Source organism: Lichenostomus cassidix, chromosome 6 (genome assembly GCF_008360975.1).
Source record: "Lichenostomus cassidix isolate B80296 chromosome 6, HeHo_3.0, whole genome shotgun sequence".
NCBI classification, from domain to species: domain Eukaryota; kingdom Metazoa; phylum Chordata; class Aves; order Passeriformes; family Meliphagidae; genus Lichenostomus; species Lichenostomus cassidix.
In genome coordinates, this window is record NC_139487.1 from 15,255,039 (window position 1) to 15,279,422 (window position 24,384).

The 24,384-nt window shown below is 40.0% G+C and overlaps 1 protein-coding gene across 8 annotated transcripts in view; it reads left to right on the plus strand.

Annotated features, from left to right (window-relative positions):
* The window catches only part of EXOC6 (exocyst complex component 6), an 88,427-nt gene extending 64,051 nt beyond the window's left edge, over positions 1 to 24,376 (plus strand). For 4 of the 8 annotated variants that reach the window (XM_085065200.1, XM_085065202.1, XM_085065203.1 and 1 more), the window contains 3 exons: positions 22,229 to 22,341; positions 22,769 to 22,780; positions 23,245 to 24,376. In XM_085065200.1, coding sequence (XP_084921326.1) covers positions 22,229 to 22,341; positions 22,769 to 22,780; positions 23,245 to 23,377 — 258 coding nt within the window. In that variant the 3' untranslated portion in view covers positions 23,378 to 24,376. The remainder of the gene's footprint in view (positions 1 to 22,228; positions 22,342 to 22,768; positions 22,781 to 23,244) is intronic. The other 4 variants (XM_085065201.1, XM_085065204.1, XM_085065208.1 and 1 more) reach the window with 1 other exon arrangement.
* Positions 24,377 to 24,384: the final 8 nt, after the last annotated feature.

A 24,384-nucleotide genomic window follows, 5' to 3' on the forward strand; every position in this document is an offset into this window, starting at 1 on the left:
AGTTATTTGAAGTGTTATTAGTGGCACTATTCCCTGTAATTTAGCATAAAACTGTTTCTCCAGTGTGTGGTTAGGGGGCACTGTGCTACTGGTAGTACTATTATAGGAATATTAGATTGAATTTTGGTCCTGACAATTTTGTGAAGATCGTGTGACACCTTTTTGCAAGAGTGTATGTGTTATCCTGTTGTGTGCTGGTCTGATTCCATTCTGAGCATTTGCTCTTGTCTGCAAAACTACTCCCTGGATAGCAGAAGCAGGCATTATTTAACATTTCTATTCCTGCATTTGTTACATAGAATTCTTTTTAACTGTTGGAAAGCAGCTTTATTCCAACTGGATGATCTTTATAAAACATAAAATTTAATTTAATTTAATTTTAAATGCCGTAGTATTGGGAGCACTTGTCCACAGATCTTGCCGAAAGGACGGTTTTTCCAGACTAAAATCTACTAAAATTTTTGTAAATTCGGACACTATGACCACCCATAACAAATAATTTTTGATGCTTGGATCCTTTTACAAAAGCTTTATTATTTCACAAAATTGTAAGTATAAGTATCATTTAAATAGTAAAATGAATCATTAACTGCACACAGAGGATGTTTAGCCTTCTGCAGATGTTGGTAATATTTTTCAGCACCATTATGAGCCTGTCAAAATCATTAGAAAATTAGGTAGAAATAATTCCATACCAAATTATCTGTATTATAAGAATACTTTTGCCTTTACTCGTTTAGTAGGTTTTTCACAGCAAGATTATTAAAGGGCATTTCAGAAGGGAAAATTCCTGATACTAAAGTATTCAGATTTCTCCTGATAGTTAGAAAGGACTTCATTAAACTGTCTTTTTATATGGAAAAGTTAAAAGGAAGTGTTCTCTGTTACGTTCTCACAGTAATATAACAATGAACAATATCTACAGTGGGATAAGTGTGTACTACCTGAGAAGGATACAGGATTGTGGCTACAAGACTTGTTCATACCACAAGTCTTGCCTTGACTAGCAGCTTTCCTCTTTTGGATGTCTTTTTACTCTCTTTTTATTGTCAGTGTTGAAAAAGACCAAACATCTTCCAATTTGTACTTAGATCATTTCAGCTGAAGGGAAAGGATGTTGAGATTTTGGCACCATTTCTGTCATCCACCTAAGTGGTATAAATCCTTGCAGAGCCTTCGCTTGTTTCAAGGGAAAACATGATTTCCAGCTGTGCAAGAGGGCAGGGTGTGTACATACTTTCTACAGGAAATAAATATTTTTGTATGTTTTAGGCACTAACTGGGGAGTATGTCACTTAAATAGATATTATGTTGTTTATGATAGCTCTTAGTTTATGTTAGCAACTTGTGTTTAGAATTCTCTCAAGCACTTCAGAGAGGATGCTCTGTATGTCGTGATTTTAATTGATGCAAAATACTTTACAAACAGGAAAAGTTTGGGCAACTCTCTATTGTGTTTCAGCTGGAGCTTGCAGATGTAGAACAGTTCTAATATATTTGGTTTGATTTTTACAGTATTTTTGTGTGCATCACCAAAAGGTATTGCAGGCACACATCAAAAACTTTTACCCTTTAGTAAGGATTTTCAGTGCTTTCCCTCTTCTCCTTATTTGTGATCCATTTCTGTCTTAATAGGGTGGATGACAGTTCTTTTCAAGAATACTTAGAAAGGCAACAGAGCCTTTTTCAGAAAGTTCTTATAAAAGGTCATGCTTCTGTTTTTTAGTTTGAATTTGATACTTCTTCATGAATTGCAGGATATGAAAGATAAGGAAGTAGGTCCAGTGGTCAGGTTTTACCTGCCCACCCGGACTGTGCCCTGAGGTCAAACTCCTGATATTGGCTGTTTGGTACAGAGGAGCTGATGACAGGTAGGGGCTGATACAAGGGGGAAAGCTTGAACCGTATCAAAGCTAAAACGCAGGAGATTTGGGACTCAGTGAGAGACTGTAGCTAAAAGATGGATCAGCAGGATTGCCCTCTTCTTAAAAAGCAGCTGACCTGCAAGGGAAAAGACTTTATCGTCCTGCCAATCACATGGTTGCTAATGGAAGCCAGTTATCTCAACAACAGCTTACTCACTCTCTGCTGTACTAGTGCAATGTGTAAGATTAATGAGGATTGGGCAGTAGGATATTATAGCATGATTTACTAACGAAGTAAAGTCATTTACAGGGAGCCAGCTTGGAAGACAGAGAAAAGAGCTACATTTGAATGATTACCATGTAGGGAGGAGCAGCTCTGAAAAGAATTGCTGTAGGTATTTTCAACCTAACAGTTCCTGATCCTCCGTCGTTCCCTGAAGAGAATGTGTAGGCAGCATGTTGTCCCCAGCAAGCTCACTTTCCTCCATCTTCTACAGACATAGAAGAGCAAACAGAAACAGCTGGCATTCGAAAGAGTTGTGTTTAAGAAGACAACGGTAGTTAGTAGCAGGAAGCTCTAAGACGACAGAAATCACAAAGGGGCAAGCACTTACCAATGTCCCCTTTGAGCCATCCCTTTCTCTTCATACTGTTCTCTGCTTATGCTCTTGTCATATCTAACATGCTCTTTAAAGACCTTTGTAATCTGAGGAAACCCTAGTCAAGAAAGATTTTTGTGCTATTTCCATAACTACAGCATCTTAGCGTCTTACACAGGTGACTTGGTGTGATTGGCTAATCACAAATAGTGAAGCACATGGCCACGATCATCTAGAAACTTGCAGCTCCAGCTAGTTTAGCAGGTAGAAAATTGGGGCAGATTCATGGTTCTGTGCAGCTGCAGTAATTGTGTCATGCCTTATGCCACTTGTCTTAGCATATGACCTGAGGTCACACCTATGTGCACCCTTTGACCCCACTTAAAGCCACTGAGGGGCCATCTCAGCAAGGCAATTATCAAAGTGGCATGTGCTGCCTTACTGAGACTGGTCTCTGCCCCTTGTGAAGATGACCCAGCTCTCCTGCAACTTGCATTGCTCTCTGACAATCATTTCTTGCTACTGTCTATACAGGGAGTCTGGGTAAATAGTACAGGTGGCCCAAAGTGTGGGAATAAACTTGGGGGATTTTGCTACCAATTTATATCTTAGGTCAATTGGAGTTAACCTTCAAAGGTAAACAGGTCTTAGTTCTACTTGAATCATCTCTGAGGAGGAAGCACAGCCTCTGTGTTCTAATGAATTAGAAAACTAATGAATTAGTTTTTTTGCTGGTTATGAATTGTTCTTTGGTGCCTAAAGACTAGCGTTACAGTTCTGGAATGTGAGGCAGTTTCTTGGATGTCCTGTACACTTAAGTACTGTGAAGAAAAGACATGAATATTATAATCTGTGTGTTATTCTTTGGAGAGCCAGTGTAGTATATAGTGGACAAGAACAATAACCTTGTGGTAGGCTGAGAATTCAACAGTTGCTGTCCTAGGCCAAATGTCCTGATTCTTAACCAAGTGGGTGGTAACAAATACCTATTATTGAAGTCAAATAATTTCCTGCAGAGATATAACCTAAGCTGCCAACATAGCTTGACTTTGTTTCACTTTTGACTTCACAAGTTCCTCCTGATGTTTCTCTCCAGCATCAGCACTGCTTATGGGCTTCTTCCTCTAGTATCTCATCTCAAACAAGCGCTCCGCTAGCTTGATGATTGTGGAATTTCCTTGTTTTGCTGGGGTGAGGAGAACTGTGTCTCATTGGTGTTCTTTTTGCACTTAAGTACATGTTGTTAACACCTTCCAGCTGCTGTCTGTGTTGGTCCTGCAACAGGCAGCAGTCTCAGGTGAAAATAATCATATGCTGTTGGTAACTCCAGAGTTAAGCAACCACAGTAGCAGTATCTCCACCCACATGGCAGACGCAGAGTTTACAGTCTGATAGTGGTGTCCCTCAGATGGGAGACCAAGGGCTGTGATCAACACTGTCCATAAGCTTTGCTTAAGTATGGGGGGAAATTTTAGAAGATTTTCAGCAGTTTCTGTTTGCATTTTCTCACTATTAAATTGGACACAAAGTCGTAATGAAATCAATATGATTAATATGCAAATTAATATATCGTAGAAACATTAGAAGATACGTTTTTACATCAAACTTTTGTTTATGATGTGTGCAGATAAACGTGTCACTTCTATGAACTCAAGTTATTGGTTATACAACATGTATTCAATCTGCAAATTGATACCTGATATTTAAAAGTATAATACCTTTTCTTCTAATTCTGAATCATTGATAGTTTATTGGGTTGCTTATCCATTTATTCTGTGTTTTCTGGTGGCAAATATTGCTAACCTTCTGAACCGTGGTGTTCCATTCAACAAATGTGATGTAAGTTCATTTGAAAGAAAGAATTTTTACTACTACTTAATATAGCCATTCATTACATTGTCCTTCTAATAAACTCAGAAGTAACTCATTGAAAGTAGGAACTGTGTAACAGACCACTGGGCTTAAATCGCAGGCACAGGATTTTCTGCCACTAAAGGCAGGGTGACAGTTCAGTCTTCCCCACTGTATGTCTGCACTGTTTAATTTGAATTAATTTCCTATGCTCTTGCCTTCTGTGTTCCCTGTGGAGAATGTTCTTGAGCTCTTCAGTACACCCCAGAAAGTGAGTTGCAGCCTGTTGCCAAACGTTCACCATAACTCTTGGAGGCTGAGGTCTCTAAAGGTGTGCTCAGACTTCCTTTACAGGCTGCCAGCTCACAGAGCGCCTAGGTTTTGAAGTTAGTGGCATACACCCACGCCAACCTCTGTTCCAAAAAGGAGTCTTGAACTGAAAACACATCAGGATTTTTCAAGAGGGAGAAATCCCCAACAGTATGTTCAGGAGTAAGTCTTAAAAACTTCAGAGTTTGGAGATAAAAGTAAGACATTTTTTCATAAGGCAAAAGTTTGAATTTTTAATTAGAAGGTAGTATACAACATTTCATCTTTTGCTTCCTGAGGGAAATGGTTACTGAGACTTTCATCTTCACAGAGGCCCTTTCACAATGCTTACTGATCCCTTTCCCCCTGTTATGCACTCCCCAGCTTCTCTGAACAAGCAGAGGAGCATGTTACATCTGTAACATGAAGCCCAGCCTCAGGGTGCTATGTAATGGGATTTGTGCTTCTCTAGTCTTCAGTGCAATGCTGCTTATTTAGCTAAAGAAAGGAGCTCAGGTTTCAGACAGCAACAAAACAGGAGTTGCATCTCCCTGGATTTCAGAATCTAGCTCCTCACTTTGCTGGAGAACGAAGGCAATTCTTCCTGGACTTACCCTTCTCCATAAAGTGACTTGGCACTAAGGCAGGAGGGCTTGAGACACACTGTGAGCAGAACAGGCACATGTCAAAGTTCAATACCTCATCTATTTGCATCATACAATGGTAGCATGCACATGCATCTCTGGGTTTAAAATGACAGTTATTTGAGTATGACTGCAAGTGAAATGTGTGTTACCTGGCTTGCAGAAAAGACAAAACAGTTCTTCAGAGTACTGTATTCTTCCAAGTAAACAGGAATTCATCACACAAATGTGACAACTTGTTTGTAAGCACTTATATTCCCCCATGAAATCTCTTTTGATTTCTCCTTCTCAGCTAGGTTCTGCAAAGCCTGTAGTTAATCACAGTAGGCTCAGATCACAAGCTGTGTGTGTAGATATTTGTGAGGAAGATCTCAATCAGTGCTCTGTACACAGAAGCAAGCTGGCTCATTACTGGGATGGGATTTATACCTGCCAGCTGGTAAGAATTAGGAAGCTTTGGAAACAAATGCACAGAAATTAGCAGCAGGGGGTCAAAAACAAGCATGGCTTTGGATTCCCCATTTTGATAAGGATTTGCAGAATCAAAGCAGAATGGCAAGTCAGTCATTTCCTGGTAGTAAGTATTGCTACCCTGTTAGTGCCAGAAACTAAAAGCACACATGCTGGGTATTAGGTGTCTGTGTATTCTTTGGGGCATTAAATCATTCATCAAATTCAGTGCAAAACAGATTGTATCCAGTTCATCTAAATGCCCCTTTTTCATCAGAGAAGTGTAAATAACATGCTGATCATGTACCAAGTTTTTGCTCTAGATCATGATGTACTGATAAGGAGGGGGCATACCAGAAAACAGGTTTGAAAACCTCAGTGTACAAATGCTGTTACTTCAGTAGCTCTATACTAAAATGGTATACATATGGCCATTTAATTACAAGATACCCTGTTCCATCTATGGCAAAAACCTTGCCTGTTTCTCCGAAGGAAAGTATAGTAGATTGTGCACAAAAGGCTGTGAGGTGTAAAGGTGTAATGCTTAAACAGAATGCCATCTCTTAGTCGACAGTAAAGAATGCCATAGGTACCTAAATCATGGAAGTTATAAAAAGTAAGAATATTTTCTTATTGTTTCTTTAAGCTAGTTAATTTAAGGGATACAATTCTCTTAGTTCTTGTCTTACCTAACAAGATACACACGAGATCTGAATGAGCCAACAAGAAATTTGTTCTGTGTATTTAGAAAATGACAGACCTTGTGAAGCGCCGGCTCAGCTTGCCTTAGAGACCTGCAGATAACGGTCTTTGAATAAGAACATAAGTCTTAGGGCAGTTTTTGTTGTTGTTAGGTGAATCTTACAATTCTGGGACCTGAGAAGGAAATCACATTTATTGATCTCATTTGTCATGTGCAGGTGAAACACTTGTCTTAGAACTGTGCAGGGGAATTCCATCTTCTAAATGCTACCATCATAGAAATCACTAAAAGTTTCACTGGAGAGGTTGATCAAAGCAAATATTAAGGGAAAAAAAAAAAGGTTGGAAAAAGCTGCTGTCAAGACTATTTAGATGGACATATCTGAATACTACCAACTGTCACATTTAATCAGCTTTAAGCTCTTCTTGGTCATCATTACTTTTGCAAGACACTGTTTAGAAATAGTTAATCAATTAATTCAAAACCTACAGAGCTGTTGTTGTGATGAAAACTTCATATCTCTGGAAAACCTTTCCATTCAAGAAAGCTCATCCCACAGTTACAGAGGAAATTTCTATAAGACTGGGACCTAAAAAGAACTAAATTTTATCCTTGGTAGTTGAAGTGAAATCCCAAGAATACCTTGCACATAATGAATAAAAGAATCCAAAGGCTTCCGTTTTCTTGGGCATGAGACTAAATTTCTTTAATAACTGGCATGCTATGGAATACTTTATGAAGCAGTCATTGCCAAAGACATGAGAGAAGGCACTAAATAAACTTTATCTGCAGAAGGTTTTATTCTTTTGCAGAAGGACCTGTTGGTCAGAAAGTTTCAGAAGGTTCACTTCGAGATAATTTCTCTATTAACAAACATCTTCCTTGAATTAGAAGTTGATCTGTGTGCCTGTTACAGTTATAAAATCCTACTTACCCTTCAAGTCACTGACACACATTCCATCCAGTGGAGTTATTCAGTGAAATGAAGATTCTCTCTAGTTACTCTTCTGCTAGCAGTTTTGCTCCCACCCAGTCCTTGCCTTTGTCATGTAAGAAATTATATACATGCAAGGAAGAAAGATTTGGGTGCACAACTTTCCAAAGTTTGTGAATACATTATATCAAGCTGTTGCCTTCCTGTCGACAGCTGGTTGCCATAGGATCCCCACCGCTGTATCTCCAATGTCTCTCACCATTGTGTGGGCTCTTCTTAGTCCTGAGCTGATGGCTGGAGTTCAGTTTTGGAGCCCCCATCTCCCCAGTACTTCCTCTGAATTCTGTGAGCAATATGTGGTTCCAATGAGTAATGAATAAGCATTGTTAATTGAGCAACGCAAGAGAAGATTATTGGTTTCTTTCAAGTTACATGTTACTTGTATTCTCTTAACATTTCTAAGTCATAGTCTCCCATCAGGGAGCCATGGGACTGGTAGCTGCATTGGAGTATTAAGTAATTTCTGTCCTAAAATCACTTGCATTCTCCAGCCTTAGGTAAACTGGTAGTATCACTGGTATGTGGTATATACTGAGCAGCACTACTAACCCTTTAACCCTACAGATTTGCCTTCAGTATTTTTTTCAGTTGCATCAATCAACATACTTTGGTTCCATTCCTTTTCTAAATTATCTGTCAATCACATGCAGGAGACAGAATACCCCATTTTTTTCCTTTTGCTTGTTTCTTCTGTGAAAAAGAATGTCCATCTCATCTTTGGAAGTCAGTGTAGGGCAAATATAAAATCCAGTAAAATCCAAGGAATCTTTTACATCAGGAAAACAAGACTTTTTTTCTGCTTCAGAAAAGTAACAACACAAGGAAGGAGTTGCATGGACATAGTAAGGCAATGACTTGAATTGGTAAATTGTAGTTAATGACTGCGTATTGATTTAGATCGTAGTATCTTAGGAAAAAAGATCATATGTTCAAAAATGTTTGTATAGGATGTACCATAATGTGACACTGATCTTCAGTTGGCTGTCTTAGAACTGCAGAAATAAAAATTAGAAGGTATTATTCCATCGAGCTAGACTGTCTCCAGTCAGTCAGTGAAATTTGGGAGATGAAGTTAATACAAAGATACTAATAGCTGGCAAAAGAAATTACAAAAGAGGATGAAATTTACTGATAACGGGTTTCTGAATGAAGTGAACTAATTGTGCTATAAGCAGTATGACTGAACTAGAACGTTTTTAGGCACAGCTTATCATATTTGTTAACATTTATGGCTCTCATGGGCGTGCAAGTTTGGAGCAATTCATCCTCTTACAAATTGTGCTATTTTAAAGAATATTGGAATGATTCACATACGGATTGGGTCGTCCTTGTGAAGGACTTTCCCTACAGCATTAGTAGCTAAGGCACAGTGCAACTTAAAGGACCCTGCAATTACAGAAAGTGTGATGGTTGTGAATAAAGAGTGAATAACAGCAGAAGTGCAGAAAAAGAGTCAAAACAGTAGTAGCTGTAAGCACTAGATGATGGGGAGAAAAGAACATAAAAATATGGGATGAGGGGAAAAAAAGATAAAAAGTCAGTTTTGTGTCTCCAAATGTACTTTATTGTTCTTATCCTTTTCCTTCTGTGTTTATAATTTTCCATGGTTTATGTTCAGATCCATTAAGAGCATTTCTTTATTGAGCAGTAGAAATTTGAAGAGATGTTTTTATCCAAAGAGAAGAAAGGACTTTCAGTACACAGTTAATGGTGTATAAAGTCCGTGAAACCATCAGGTTGCCTTATTCCCAGGAGAACGCAAGCTTTCCTGGTTTCAGTAGTGTGCCTTCAGGAAATCGTTCAGGAGGACACATAATTAGCCCACACTCTTTCAGAAAGAGTGCACAGTGTAACATGATGCAGTTAAACCAGGAGACAGTTTTCATCTTTTGACCCTGTGTCAAATGTGTCAGTTGAGTAGCTTACCTGAGGTCTGTAAGAGAACATAGGCCATCAGGTATTTTCCCATAGAAAGGAACATGCAGTAGGACACACACAAAAAACTGCAATTTTAAAACCTGACTTATTTTCAAAGTAACAGAAAAAGTGACACAACTCCATGCATTCCAATTCTGTTTCTTTTTGCCAGAAGTTTAAATAAAAATGTTGGCCCTTGCTCAGGATGTATGAGAAAGACATTAAAAGTGGCTCTTTCACTTTAGGCACTAACAAGATCTTGAATCCTCTGGAAGGGTGAATTTGGTGCTATCATTGCAATGCATATCCAAATGATAATTTTGGGAATGGTAAAATGTTTAGTGTAGTGTCTGTGTCTTGCATCCATTGACATGTAGAGTAGTTACAAAAGTTCAAAGTGAAATGGAACGATGTTGAATAATTCCTAGACAGAAATGCCCTGGTAACTGTGTGCCGTGGGTTGGTGGTGGTGGATGTTTGTGTGTCTCAGGGTGTGGTGTGTGCAGCAGCAATCTGCGTAACTGGTAGAAAAGGCACGAGCTGAAAACTCAAATGACAGTGTAAAACAGCCCCCATAGCTTAATTAAACAAAACCAATAATGCGATTTAAACTTCTCTAAGTTAAAATTACTTTAATAAGGGTGTTAATTACTAGAGGATTAACACTGCTTACATGTGATAATAGATCTGGTCAGTCAATAAAGGGTGAGAATAACGTTCGTTTAAGAAGCAAAAGAATCTAGCACAGGATTACTCACTAGAAAGGGATAACATTTCAAAGTGGCAAGTAAAATCAGGGGAAGATGTTTTCAAATTGCAAGAGGCATTAGAGGCTGAATTTTGCCATCATTACTCAGCAAAAGTTCCATGTGTACTGGGATCTGTTGGAGCTAAAATATGAAGAGTAATTATTGCAAATGACATATAATGTAATTTGGAATTAGTCTTCCAGGGCAATCATAAGAAATAATTTTTCAGATAAAACATTTTTTAAAAATTCTGTCTATAGAAATGAGGAGAAAAGGCGTAATCTAAAGGAATAAGACCAACTTATTAAAGGTGAATAATTTCTTTAAGATGTATTTCTTGGAAAAGAAATTGTATTGGATTATTGCCTTTAAGCAAAAAGGAGTTTTTCATAATATGTTTACAAACAACACCCAGAGGAGAAAGATCTTTTGCAAAAACCTAATAAAAAAAGAAAATTTTGAGGTATCCAGGTTACAACTTGCTGGGCTTGGAAGCTTTTGTTAAACCAAGTTATCTAGACAACAAGTTGACAAAAACAAAACTGGGATTTTATATGGGCTGTAGTATTTGCTAAAATATTTTTAGAGTAATTTGATAGATATAAACATGGGATAATTATAAATAAATGTCTTCTTATAGCTGAAGAGGAAAGTGAAGGTTGTCCATGAAAGAATATGAAAGTTTTTTCCTAGTGATTTTGGCTTTCCTTTTAACTTGTCTCTATTTACATTCCTGAGCTACTGATTGTGGAATTCCTTGTCCAGTGGTTCTCAGGTCTCACACAGCTTTCCCTAAGGGATGTAACTTCATCTGCTATAAAGGGTGGTTATGCAGCCATACCCTGAGTGCACTACTTTGGAAGAAGTAACTATCTGTTTACAGTAAACTTATGATGGCCACATCTGTAAGTGTCTGTGCTTTATGGATTGCACTGGATTTTTGTTTCTGGATGCAAACAGACTTATGTTGGCTTGTGGCCTGTTTTGTGTTGAATTTCAGTGGCTTTTCACATATTCTAACTCAGCACCCAAGATCAGCTGAGATACTGTACTGAGCAGTTGCTGTATTTGTGTCTGCTTCCTGCAGAAGCTTTTCAGAGAGACACCTTGTACTGAGTGTCTCAATGGCCACCTAAGAGAAGAATGTGACGTACCGTGGCTGTAATTTTTTGATTTTAGATGTGCAGCTTTTGAGAAATGCACAGATCCTAAAAGAAACCAAACAAAAAAAAAGTTTTAAATAAAAAAATAATCACTCTGTTGTGTTGAATCAAGCTATTTCCCCTTACCTGCTGTAGAACCTCAGGTTATCTGAGTGGAAATGATGTGATTTGTAGTACGCACTGCGGATCATGGACTTCTGTGGAGACCAATTGCTGCAGATTCAAGAGGTGCTCATAAACCTTGTAGACCTGATGTATATCCTCCTGTGAAGTTGAATCAATCTCTGTAATAGTGTACTTTCAGCACATTTCACAGATGTAATTTTCTCTGGTGTTTTTGTCTAAGTCAGAATATGACAAGAAATGACTGGAAGGTTAGGAGAGGGAAATACCCCATTCACTGAATCCCCAGTTCCCAGCAGTGCACGGGGTGGTGGAGCCCTGGGTCTGTTCTTGAGCTGCAGCTTCACACAAAGATCTGATGTCTTCTCCTCCTCTGAAAGCACGAAGCTGATGCCATGGAGCTGTGCCATGCTCACTTGTCTTCCCATAGGCATCAGCTTGCATTTGCACGCCAGGGCTGTGTATCGAAAACTCCTTCCTTCAATCCTGGAAGTAACTGGACTGAAATTTAAACTTGAAGTTGTAATTATATGTGGGCAGACCACTGCAGATGATTAGTTCTAGGGTACAGCAGCCTGACTGTCTAGATTAGATGTGTGTCTATACAAGAACAGATTGGGGTGGTTAAAACCAGCATTTGTCAGATAATGAGCTCTCGTGGTATGGTGTGTATATATACACTTGTAAGACTGCAGGCATCTAGAGTTACTCTTATGGATAATTCTAAATACTAAATGTGACAGATGGGACAAGAGTGTTCAATTCCAGAACACAATATAGAAGTTGAAGTGAATGTGTTTTGTGTTTGAATTTTATTCTAGTTACACCAAATTAGGTTATTTTAGATTAGATCCACTCTAAACTAGAGAAGGTGGTTAAAATTTAACTTCAGATTTTGAACTTTTTGAAGATGTTTTTGTCTCAGATGGATTTTTACAGGAAGGATTGAGACAAATTATACAGTTTTAATCCTCAAGAAATTTATTTTAGGAATCTGTGCCTTATCATGAGCTATTTATGACATTATTTAATAGATGTGTGATTAGTTTAAAGCAATCTCTTGAACATCTAGTGCAAGTAAAAAAGAAGTGCCTATAGAAAATTAAAGATTAAATAAATTAAACTGTAAAATTCCATTTTGGTAGATGTCAATATTTAAGTACTACTGGCAAACCTGTGTTTAAAAAAACAACTAGAAGCCTAGTGAAAATGCCAGCTGAGATTTAACTGTGCTATATCAAATGCTTCATAATTTTAACAGTTGAAATTGTGTTTTCAAAGTCTTGTTCAGGTCAGAGGTAGATGGCTTGTTTTGGGGGGCTGTACTTGTCACCCTGGCTGCTGTTTGAGCATGTGCACCTCTGCATCTGGAGCTCAAAACCAGAAAAAATGGTGAATGATCTGACCATTGCATAATACACAATTTTTAATCCACACAAATTTTGCCATTGACACAGTTTTATGCTTTGTCTAAGGGACTTTGTGTACGGACTAACACGCTTGACAGGAGCAATTTGGCCCGAGCCTGTGCCCTCTGGAGCCTGACTGTCTGCCAGGCTCCTGCTTTTCAAACTCTTCCCTGTTTCTAGACTCAAAAGACGGTTCTTTTGCTACTAGTCCAGCTTATTCTTTAATGATGAAGAACAACACATTTCATAATAAACATTTTCACTGTAATTAAACAAATCTTCTTTGAAGAGGTACTACTTGTTGCTATACTATGTATTTCATAGGGCCTAGCTATTTGTATTTCTCTCACAAACTGTTTTCTATGTCTTCAGATGTTACGTCTTGGGCTGCTTGAAGTTTTAATGGGATTTATAAAAATTATACATTGTGAGTGTTTTTCTGGTTATGGTAACAGCAACAAGCTTGTTCACGTGACTTCAACAGCAAGTGTTTTATTTTGTAGGCAAGCCTAAGTTCATTTGAAGTTCCAAAGAATAAAAAAATTTATTTTGACATGTTCATGAATGCAACAAGACCAGACGTCTCTCAAAGTGTACCACAAGGTCCACATTTTAGGAAAGAATTCTGCCCTTTGCAAGGATTTTTGCTTATAAAAGATACATGAATACAAATAGCTTCTGTTTTTTCTTAGCATAGCATCAATTCCCAATGGTTTGGCTGTCATAACATTATACATTGTACATTTCTGAATGTGTTGAAGATTGTATCCCAACATTCAAGATAGTGACAGATACGATTTCACTTATAAATATGAAACAGATGGTAGCATTTAAATATAAAATTGTTTCATTATTGTGAACATTTCAATGTCCCAAATTTAGACACAATTTGCAAATGCATGGTGCTTAAAAGAAAAAGGCATGTTTTAATGCAGTGGCTTAAAAACTGAAAGACACTGCCTTTTTAACACAGACTATCCTTCCTTTGAAAATCCAGGGCTCAGTTTTCAAAGCATTGTCTAGGAATTTAGCCTGCGACCCCCATTGACACTAATGGGAATTGCATAGCTAAGTCCCCATAACATCACTTTGAAAATCCATTTGTTGTACCAATTCAGAAACAGGGTAGCATAAACTACAGGGAGACATCCACAGATCAAGAGATCAATGTACACTTTGAAATACAAGACCAATGTGCATTATTTCAGTTATGTGATCAGTAGGGGGGATTTTAAAATTCACCACATTCACAAAATAAGTCACCAGGTCTAAATAAAACAAAATATTTTGGCAAGTGGCAGGCAGACTTGCTAACCAGGCTAACAAGATGTTTGTCAGCAGTAATGAACACCTACTGATCAAGTGATAATTATGTTTGGTTGGTATGGTGTTATTCTACAGTTAGCAAACTGACTTTTTTTCTTTCATGCTGGACTTAGGTATCTATGTTTTAAGTAGTTCTGTTGTTCCTTTGCAACCAAGAAATGTTCAGAGTAAACAAGACTTGTCTTTGTCCAGTTCTGATTTTCATCCTGGTCCTTTATAGTTTTTTTCCAGTTTAGTAAGTGCTTTCATGGTGTGCATGCTTTAATTAACAGGAGCATAACTTGGTGAATAATCATGCTGTTATCTTCATGGTCATGCAGACGGTTTTTGTTGGAAATAAGTGTACACCTGTGTAACACATATTCATGTATACTTGTGCATGAAACCTAAGCAAGGATTAAAAAAGTGTTGTTGTTGTGTAGCTGTGTTGTTGCAGTGCCTATGAGTCCCAGTCATGGACCATGGTCCCATTATGCTGGGCAGAATATAAATAAGTGTTTTAACAAAAGAAAGACAGTGCTGCCTCAGAGTTCCCAAAGCGATGAGATTATAGCTCCACTGAAAGGTTAACGTTATGTCAGAGATTATGAAACAGCAACAATTCTGGTTGACAGGCTGCCTTTTGGGTCGTGAAACCCATTTGTCCTTCTGAGTACAAGGTGGGGTGGATTGGTACAGTGTGAGCTCCTTGGAGTAGGAAATGTTGAGGTCTGGAACATTTTGTGAGTTTACTGTGTTTAAAATGGAAAAATCTCCTTTGTGTTTGGTGCTTTTTAGCTCCAAACCCCAACAAAAGTAGTAATAATTGAAATATTAATGTATTTGCTATTTCTTTATCTTAGTGACTTAAATGATACATAGTTAGCAGCAGTCTTTTTTTTTTTTTTTTTTTTTTTGTAGGTCAAAAGCCATGCATCCTCAAGGAAAAAATTGTAATGTTACTTCTCTATTCTTTCCTAAGAAAAAATGGGTGTAGCTTGCAGTTGTATACGCTTGGCACTGTTCATTTCCCAGAAGAGTTCACCGTATTCTAGGCTTTGGGGTTTTTTTAATTAAAGAGGTCAAAATCCATTATATCAAAATTTCAAAGAATTTACCAATTAGCTGTAGTCTGTGATGCCCAGCAGGTGGCTTTTATACTATTAAAGGGAGATTGTTTCCATCTCTGATCAAAGCAAAAGCAAAACAAAAGAAAATATAGAATATTTTGCTGTACACAGTGCAAACCACATGCTGTGTAAATGATGTGAAAACTGTACATGAGAGACTGTTCAGTCATCCCACTTCAAGAAAAGGTTCTATATATTTTCGCACTGGTCCTCACGAGGTTTTTAATGGTAATGTCTAAGTCTGTTTAGATTACTGATTAGCTGAGAAGGTTAGACAGCTTGCTATTTCCTAAAGTGAAGACGTTAGCATTTTTCTTATTTAAAAGTAAAAGCAAAAATGCACAATTAAGTAGATAATGAATTTACTAGAAGTGAAATTAGAAAAAGCTGAGTGTATTGGAATGTTTCAAGACGCAAAAAAATTCCAATTTGCACTTTTCAATGAATCTAAACTTCCCTGATTTTTGCCTACTTAAAAGAATGTTTGTGACCTTTTGACCCTTTTGTTATCCCTTACTCAGAAAGGCCTTTATTCTGTAAGACTTAGGTATAAAAAAATAAAAAGAGCGTTAATGGCATAACAGTCCTTTCTGATCACCCTGTGTAAGATGTTTATGCAAAGTGTCAATAGAAGCAATTGGCCTAACAGTGTGACAACCTGCTTTGCTTGGAAATGGGCTAATCTCCTGTTTGGGTTATCCAGAGGTCAGGTAAGGATTTCTTTTTTCGCACTCCCCGTAGTGCATGGGTACATAACCTGCAAACACTACAGGGCAGAAATCAGAAGCAACTGAGCCTAAGGATGCCTCAAAGCTTTTTTTTTTTTTTTTTTTTTTTTTTAATCCTGACCGGTTTGCTTTTCCTGATGTTATTTTTCTCTGCCTTCTTTTAGTTTTTCCCTTCCTGGTCCCATCCCAGAGAGTCTACTTGAGCGTATAACACATAATGATGACAGGGACTCTACCAATTTCATTATCTGCTGCTTCACTGTGTTGGTTTTTTTCTTTTTTCTTTTTTTCAAACAGGCATCATCCCACTCTTTTTTGAAGTTCACGTGGAAACCTACTTTAAATCTGAGTTTTTGAGGGCTGCCCCCGTTGCCCTGTCACAGCAGGCTGGAACTCAATAAGAGCTCAGGCAAGCGTAGCGGGCCAGGCAATGGGCCTTGGCGGGCTGCACGCTGTGAACTCCTGCCTCACTGAATCAGCTTCTGTGTGTTTTTATAACTGCCTTTTTTTTCCCTGTTAATTATGCCCCAAGGCTGTGGAAAGACAGCATTTATCTGTTTCAACAGACTAAGCAGCAAGTGTTCTGACATGTTTATCAGGCAAATTGTACCTGACAAAAGGTAATTACACATGCAATCAAGTCCAGAAGTAACTGGGTGATTAGGGGTTAATAAACTGTTTAGCATAAGAAATATTCAGCTTGTAAGCAAGGAGAGTGGGCCAGAACTGACATAACTGACAGTGATACGTCAAAAGAATTACTTTTCTTTGGATGGAATATCTGACTTTACTGAAAGGTAAATAGGATATTAAGCGTACAACTTCTCAGTTTTATCTCCAACTCCTGAATCCACAACCGGTGCCTATTGTACAACTAAAGCTATTTGCTGACACTCATGCTACTTCAGAAGAGATTGCGGCCCCATTCCAACTTGCACTAAGCTACCTTGATAATTTACAATTAGGATTTTTGTAGTAGAACCAGCACAGTTGCTCTTGTCTAATGGACACTGCCCCCATTTCCATCTGCAAAGCTCATGTCTCCTCCTTCTGTCTGTTGCTGTGTTCACTCTGTGCATAGCTAGTTCCCAAAGTTGCGTTCTCTTCCAAGATTATTCCTGACAGTTGCCCAAAAGTAAAAAGGAAGGGGCATCTGTATGATATCTGAGGATGTGACAAGAGGCTCAAATGGCATTGAAAGGGCCGGATGGTCGATTCCAGCAGTTCCCAGTGCACAAAATTCTCACGTAATTACAAGATGGCCTAAATACAGGACTATGGCTGAGCTGCTCTGAACTTTAGGTAATACAATACAAAGCTTTAGTGAGCAATGGTGAACAGTAATTTCTATTCAAACACGGCCATATCACCTAGATACTGGGAAAACACTTGAGTACTAACTTTGAATAGGTGCAAGTACCCTATTTGAAATCAGAATGCTGTCCCTAAAATTTTAAGAACTTTTCCACTTACAGCATCAATCTTTTAATATTTGGTATTAACAGATCCTATTAACTTGCAAGGTCTTACAGTAGGAGCTCTTTTAACCAAAACATAGTTTAGTATCTTTTTAAAAAAATTGTTAATGCTAATTAAAAATAGCAGTATTATCTGTGTCATGTCAGAAGTTACTATAAACTTTTACATAAGTACATATAAACACCTTTTCTTTTTCAACTTGTATTTCTTTCTACAGAGAGACCTAATGTTAGACATAAAAGGCGTTTAGAAAATACCTGCCCATGAAGGGAAATTTACAAAATCAAAGCACTGTAGGGCATAATTCAAAATAAAAGTGCATAACAGCAACCAGAGGCTTAAGTTACCTATAATGTCAGAAGTATATATGTGACTAATAATGTAATGGTTTGGGAAGGCAACGCTGTTGCACGTACAGTAAGAGAAACATGCTGCTCTCTGATCATCAGCCCTGATGGTTCCAAGATGTTGGATAAAGATTCCCCTATCACACCTTTAGAAGAGGCAGAATCCTCTACATAAGGCAGAAGTGTATACCATATCTTGTAAATATAAGTAAGTGTTGGATGTTCTATGTGGTGTACTGTAAAGGCTAAAGTTTGTTTTCTTTTTCTTTTCCGTGTTTATTTTTTTTTTTCATAATGACTCACGCACACACTTCTCTGCAAATTGTTACTAGTCAGAAGGGAATAATTGCTCCTTGCTCATAGGGAAGCATATTCTGCTTCATTCTAAAATACTGGGCTGTAGTATTGCCTGTCTGAGCTTATTTTTCATGGTTGTTATGGGATAAAGAGCACTGCAGTGCCACTGTTCTTGGGTAGCAGAGTATATTTAGTTTATTTGGTGCTTTACAGTGTTTTGGCTGCATGATTATCTGGTTCTGACTGAACACCCTTGGGTGGCTCCTTAGGTGGGGCTGAGTAGCTTTCTAATAGCCCAAATGGACTGCACTGCCTCCAGACTCTCAGTGTCGTGAGGGAGACTGCCTTTCTGTCTGAAGTTTTTTCCATACATGTTGACTTTGGAAAGATGCATGTGCAAAATAAACATTTTTCCTATTGTAATTTCAAGGAAAGCTAACTTTGAAGGGGTCACAGCCAATAGTACCAGTATGATGTGAAACACTGTGTGGCCTTTGACTGGTTTTTGAGGCTGGAGAATACTTATTGCCAGGACCTACTCTTTGCCCATGTTTAACTTTTGACTGTGTATAGCAGTGTTGACCATACCTTGCTAGACAATTCATCTGATTTTCAGTTATTATTATTTCAGTCTCAGTAATAGTGAAAGCTTTAACAGATAAAATAGTAGTAAGGAAATGTTAGTTTAACTTGGCCTTTAATAATTTTTGATCCTAGGTGGTGCAGTAAAAACTACTGTCACAGAACCGGCAAATTCTCATGTGCTTCATGTACATCATATGCCTGTCGTCAAGGCAGTCCCACTTTTTCTATATCAGGGAGAGGAATTAAAATGCTTAATTTAAATAGGGCACACATTTGTGTAGCAAAAGATGGTGTAAATCAGAAAGGAACAGAGCAGCAGAAATTGACACAGATTGGTGAGTCAACACCTCTGCATTGTTACTGCAGGAGCAAAGGTGAATTTGGTGTTGTGTTGTGCTCAAGTAAGCTTTGCATGAGTGGATTGAAGTTATTTCCCACCACACATGTGGTGGTCCTGGGGCCGGTGAGTCATTTCTGCTGGACTCTGCCGCTGGCTGCTTGCCAACCTGCTCCCCTCACAAAGTGCCTGCATGGGCTGTGCATCTGCTGAGCCCAGGGGCCAGGGCAGAGGCAGGTGATAGGAATGGCCAGGACACAGATCCCAAGAGCTGCACACCAGGCAGCTTCTGCCCACCCACAGCGTGCAGTACATGCTGTCAAAGCCCACTGCATACAGCAGTATGCCACGGTGCAGAACTGCAGCTGTGAGGGGGACAAAATGCACAATGCATAATTGTGCACAGCAGCAGTCTGCTCTCCAGCAGTGTCTGCAGCTCCCTGCCACACTTACACCAGAGCCAGGGCATGATTGTCACACTGCAGCCCCTAAACAGATGCACAGGAGAGAAGGGGACTGTGACTGATTGGCATGTGTCATTTGATTGCATGTCTGGGCCTTTGAGCTACCTGCCACATGTCATGACAGCTGCTTGAACTTTAGAGATTTATGAGCATGAGGTTGGTTGTGTACAGCTCTTCGACCAAGCATGGAGCAGGGAAGAAGATCTGGGTACGTCTCCCTTTCCAATAGTGTCTTTTGGGGTGTTCATTCTTTAGAGCCAGGACTGTCTTGTGTGACATTTTTTTACTTCGTGGTCTTGGAGCCCTACATGCCTACTTGTGTTTGGCCAGGTGACAAATGAAGTGTAATTTTCCAGCTGTCACGATCACTGAGATTTCCCAGAGTCTTGGCACAATCAGTTGAGTCAACCATTGAAAGCATCATGTGTAACTTACTCATGCAGTGTTGTCAGGGAAGTTTCTTTGAACTTGTCAGCAGAGTAATTGTGTCAGTCAGCGATAGCTTTGGGCCGCATGTTGCTAACGGGATACCTCTAGATGCCTTTCACTCATGTGAGCTTCAGGGTTGTTTATAATTTACCCAGAATCCTCAATTTCAGTGTTACAATAGAGATAAGAAATGAAATTTTTCATCTCTGACTCACTGAACTCAACTGCAGGAACATTGGTCCATCCTTAAGGACCATGTCCTATGTGGAGTCCATGACAAGTAGCACTGTAAGTAGCAGTAAGTTATTAATGATCAGATTATGTAGCTTGAGTTCCTGTCAGCTTTATCCTCACAGCTTGTCTTGTGCATCTGCCTGTCCTATCTTTTCACTCTTTTGGTTGTGTTTTAAAATACCTCTGTGAGGACTGGGCACTACTAACTGTGACATAACACAGGTAATAACAAGTGATGAGTAATATGCAGCCGCAGCTGAGGCTGTGGGTTCATAAATGATACTAATTTCTGATAATGATATCAGATATGATATCACAAATGATACTAATTATCAAGCCTTCCCAAGTCTGTTTGCATAGTGACTAAAGACATGTTCTCTACAGCTCAGTAAAATTGGTGGTATCCATCTTGAGAAAGGGCTTTGTGGGAAAGAACTGTTTGAATTTGACTTTGGTGGTTATCATGGATATCTAGTCAGCAGAGAATGAAATAGCCTCACTGGGTTTTAGATCCTTTCACCCCCATGAGATAGTTAAATTTAAAATGTAGGTGTCACTGAGGTTTGTAAGGGTCCCTGGAGGTCTTTGGGATGACAGAGCAGTAGGTATGTCAGAGGTCCATTATAATGTGAGGAAATGTTGCTACCTAGTCCTAAAAGACTACACTACAAATAAGGAAGGAGTAATTAATTAGAAAATTATATATTTAAATTAGACACTTTATTTGAAAGTAACATAAGAAGGGGGTTTGGAAATTTGCAAAAAAAGAGGCATAGAAATTTGAAGTTGTGAAAACTGGGTGTATGTTTTTATTCTGTAAGTAAGTTTGTGTTACGATTTTGAGTATGAGCATTACTGGACACCTCTGACAGTTTATCAGGCTGAGAAGTTTGAGTAAGGCAAGGTTCTCTGAGGTGCAGTCCTCCTCTTGGTGTAGCCTGAGAAATCAGAGGAGCAGGTGCCTGCTGCAGCTCTGCCTTGTGGGAGCAGGGGCTGCTTCTGTTGTGCCCCAGGCATAACAGCTCTGGTCTGGCTTAGCAGAAGCAAATGTTTGAAGTTAACAGGGTTCTTTCTTGAAAAATGGTGTGACTTGCAGTAGTCTGTTACATTTCTGTAAGTGGTTTTGTCACACGAAATCCTATTCCAGCCCACCTTTCCAGCATTACTGATCATCAGGTCTCCAGGCAAGCAGGGCTCTAGGTTACACCGAGGACCCAGCTCAGCGGAGCAGCTACGGGCACTGTGCTCTGGGGCAAAGTGTTGTTAATGGTTCCCAACGCTTATTTCAACAGTAGGTTTGGCTAACACAGGACAGCCTGAGAACAAGCCCTTGTTAGCCCTCAGCAGCAGGACAAGGCCAGGCACCAGACGCAGGGGGAAGCTGGGGCGCCCCGCCATTGACGTCAATGGCAGTGGGGCCCGCCGGGCTGCAGGTAGCCGTGGGAAAGGCATCCCCGAGCGGGGCTGCCTGTGCCCTGGCCCCTGGCAGCCTGGGCAGGGTGCCCAGCGGTGCCTGGCCTGCACCCTGTGATGCTGGAGGGGGAATTAGGCTTTGAGGGCTGTGAGGGTGCTGGCTGCTGGAGGTTCGGCATTGCGTCTGATTGTAAAAGCAGGCTGTTTTGTTGAACAGGAGCTCTGAGATCATGAGTCGAAGGCCTGATTTGAAACTGCAGTCAGACGTAGGACTGTGCTTGGAGGCTTTTTGTTCCTCCATTGAAGTGTTTGGGTTTGTTTGGGCCGGAAGTGTGCCCGGGGTTTGGCTCTGAGTTTCAGGGATCAGTCACAATGGAGAGTGCAGCAGGAGGTGTTTAATTCACTTAGTTGAGACTATATGAACCTCTGGTTTAAATTACTGTGAGAAGCAGCAGACATGAGCATCCCTGTCTTGCTCCCCACGGTAAAGCAAGTTCCCTAACACCAAAGCGTGAAGCCATTAGAATCCCCTCCTGGGGCCGAACCTGCACAGCTCCCTCCCTGCACACAGAGGGAGGTGAGAGACGTTAAAGAAAAATGGGCAGGTGAAGGAAGGGGTGTCGGCTGGGCTCGGCGAGGGGCTGCTCCCGGCCTCTCTCCGCAGAGCCGCCCCGCGCTCCCTCACCCGCCTCTCCCCCCCGCAGCTCCTGGACCTCTTCATGGTGTGGGACTGGTCCACCTACCTGGCTGACTACGGGCAGGCCACCTCCAAGTACCTGCGGGTCAACCCCAGCACGGCCCTCACGCTCCTGGAGAAGTAAGTGCGGGGGCCGCGGCCGGAGCTGCCGGTGCGGGGATGCAGAGCGGGGCCGGAGCTGGAGCTGGAGCCGGAGCCGGAGCCGCCCTGGCAGGAGCGGCGGCGGCCCGGAGCCCGGCGGCAGCCTGACGGTGTCCCGGTGCCGAGAGCCGCGCGGGGCGGCGGCGGGGCCGCGGGAGCAGCCAGCGGCTGCTCGAATTGCCGCTCTGGGGAAGGGAAACGCTGGGCTTTGCCCGTGGTGAAGCCGGTGCGAGCGTTTCGGCTGGCCTGGCGGGCGGGCTGGGAGGGCAGGGTGAGCAGGGCGCGTTACCGGCAGCCCAGTACCAACCTGCTTGTAAAAACCGCATCAAAACACGTTGCGGTTTAAAGATGCTTTCTAACACTGTTTTCTCTCCTGTCCCGCCTGCGATGAAAATGTCTTTTGCAGAGTTCACAGAGGGTATGTATCGCCTATATTGTTACAAAATATTGTTCCTTTAACTTACTTAATTTCCTGAATTTCATTTTTAAATCCGTTTGTATGGGAAATCAGCGATATAGATGCCTGTTATTGACGGTGAACAAAACTCACCCATTCGCCGAGTCTGGATTTACCACGGAAGCAGAAGATACTAACGGGTTTTCTGACTTGCTTCTCTTCTAAGGCAATTGGGAGGGTCAGGGGTCCTGCTGAAGGGGTATTTGCTTAATACTTACAGGTTATTTGTGCAGTAAGATTTGTTAAAACCAGTTCTGCATTGCAGAAGTTTAAGAACACATAGTGAACAGGTTTTGTAATCTTTCAGTTCTTATTAGCAGAAAGATCAAAAGAGGAACAGTACTAAACTAATTTAAATGGTCAGATTTTTTCCTTTTCAAATTATGTTTCTAATGTGTTTGTAATTTGCTTTTTTATTTCTCTAGAATGAAAGACTCCAGCAAAAAGAACAACATTTTTGCTCAGTTCAGGAAGAATGACCGTGACAAGCAGAAGCTAATAGAGACTGTAGTAAAGCAACTTAGGAGTTTAGTGAATGGTATGTCCCAGCACACATAGGCCTCTTAAGTCGACAGTATCTCATCACATCAAGAGGTGTGTTTCTTAGCCACTATTTCTACTAAGTAAATAGTGATACCAGTTAGGACTTTTGTTTGACCGAGAAAAGGAGAAATGCAGTAGATGGATTGTACATGGAGTCTTCAACGAACAATTCTTTGTATGTATTTTTAATGGATCGAATACTATTTTGTATATTGTAAACAAATGGTGAAAAATGAGATTGTACAATAAAAACCAGCACAATCGTATTGTACATGGAACAGCTGAACTGTAAATACGTTATTTAAATATCTGCAGATATGGTGTCCAAAATTTTGCTCAGAGTAGGAATTATTTGAGAAATGATCCCTTAGTTGCTGTTTTCTGGTTGAATCCTAATTTAATGTTTTTAAGCATTGAGATACTTGCGTTTCAGATGCCGCCTATTGTTTTCCTGCATTAAATGTATATTAGCCTTAAAGTGATTGGACATAATTTTGTATACCAGGTTTTGTAGTCTGAAGGTATGAGAAAGTCTTCTGATTTTTAGTACCTTTGAAAACTACCTGAGAACTAGACTTGATATCTATTTAGCATTAGGACTTATAGGCTTTGTTCTCCAAAAGGGTTTAATCTTGAGGTTGTGAATGTAAATAACAATTTGCGTTCTTTATAATGTGACATTTTGTTTCGTTTTGGTTTTGTTCCTCAGGGTTACTATTTCTAACTGTACTTTTGTAAGATCTCGGGGTCTTTATCCCAGGTTGCAGTAGGGAATAGGTTTGCCGCTGTTGGTTTCGTGCTGCATCTGTTAGTTTGCGCTTTCTCCTGCCAGCCCCATCCCAGCGATCAGCATTTTGTCCCACTACCGGTCTCTTTGCACTGTCCCCTCCTGGCTATTTTAGACACTAAGAGAATGTCTAACAAATACAAACCAAATGGAACGTGTAAAAATAATGTACATTTTCGCTGTATTTTTAAGTTATTGACGGTCTAAATACAGTAATATAAACCTCACCCCCATT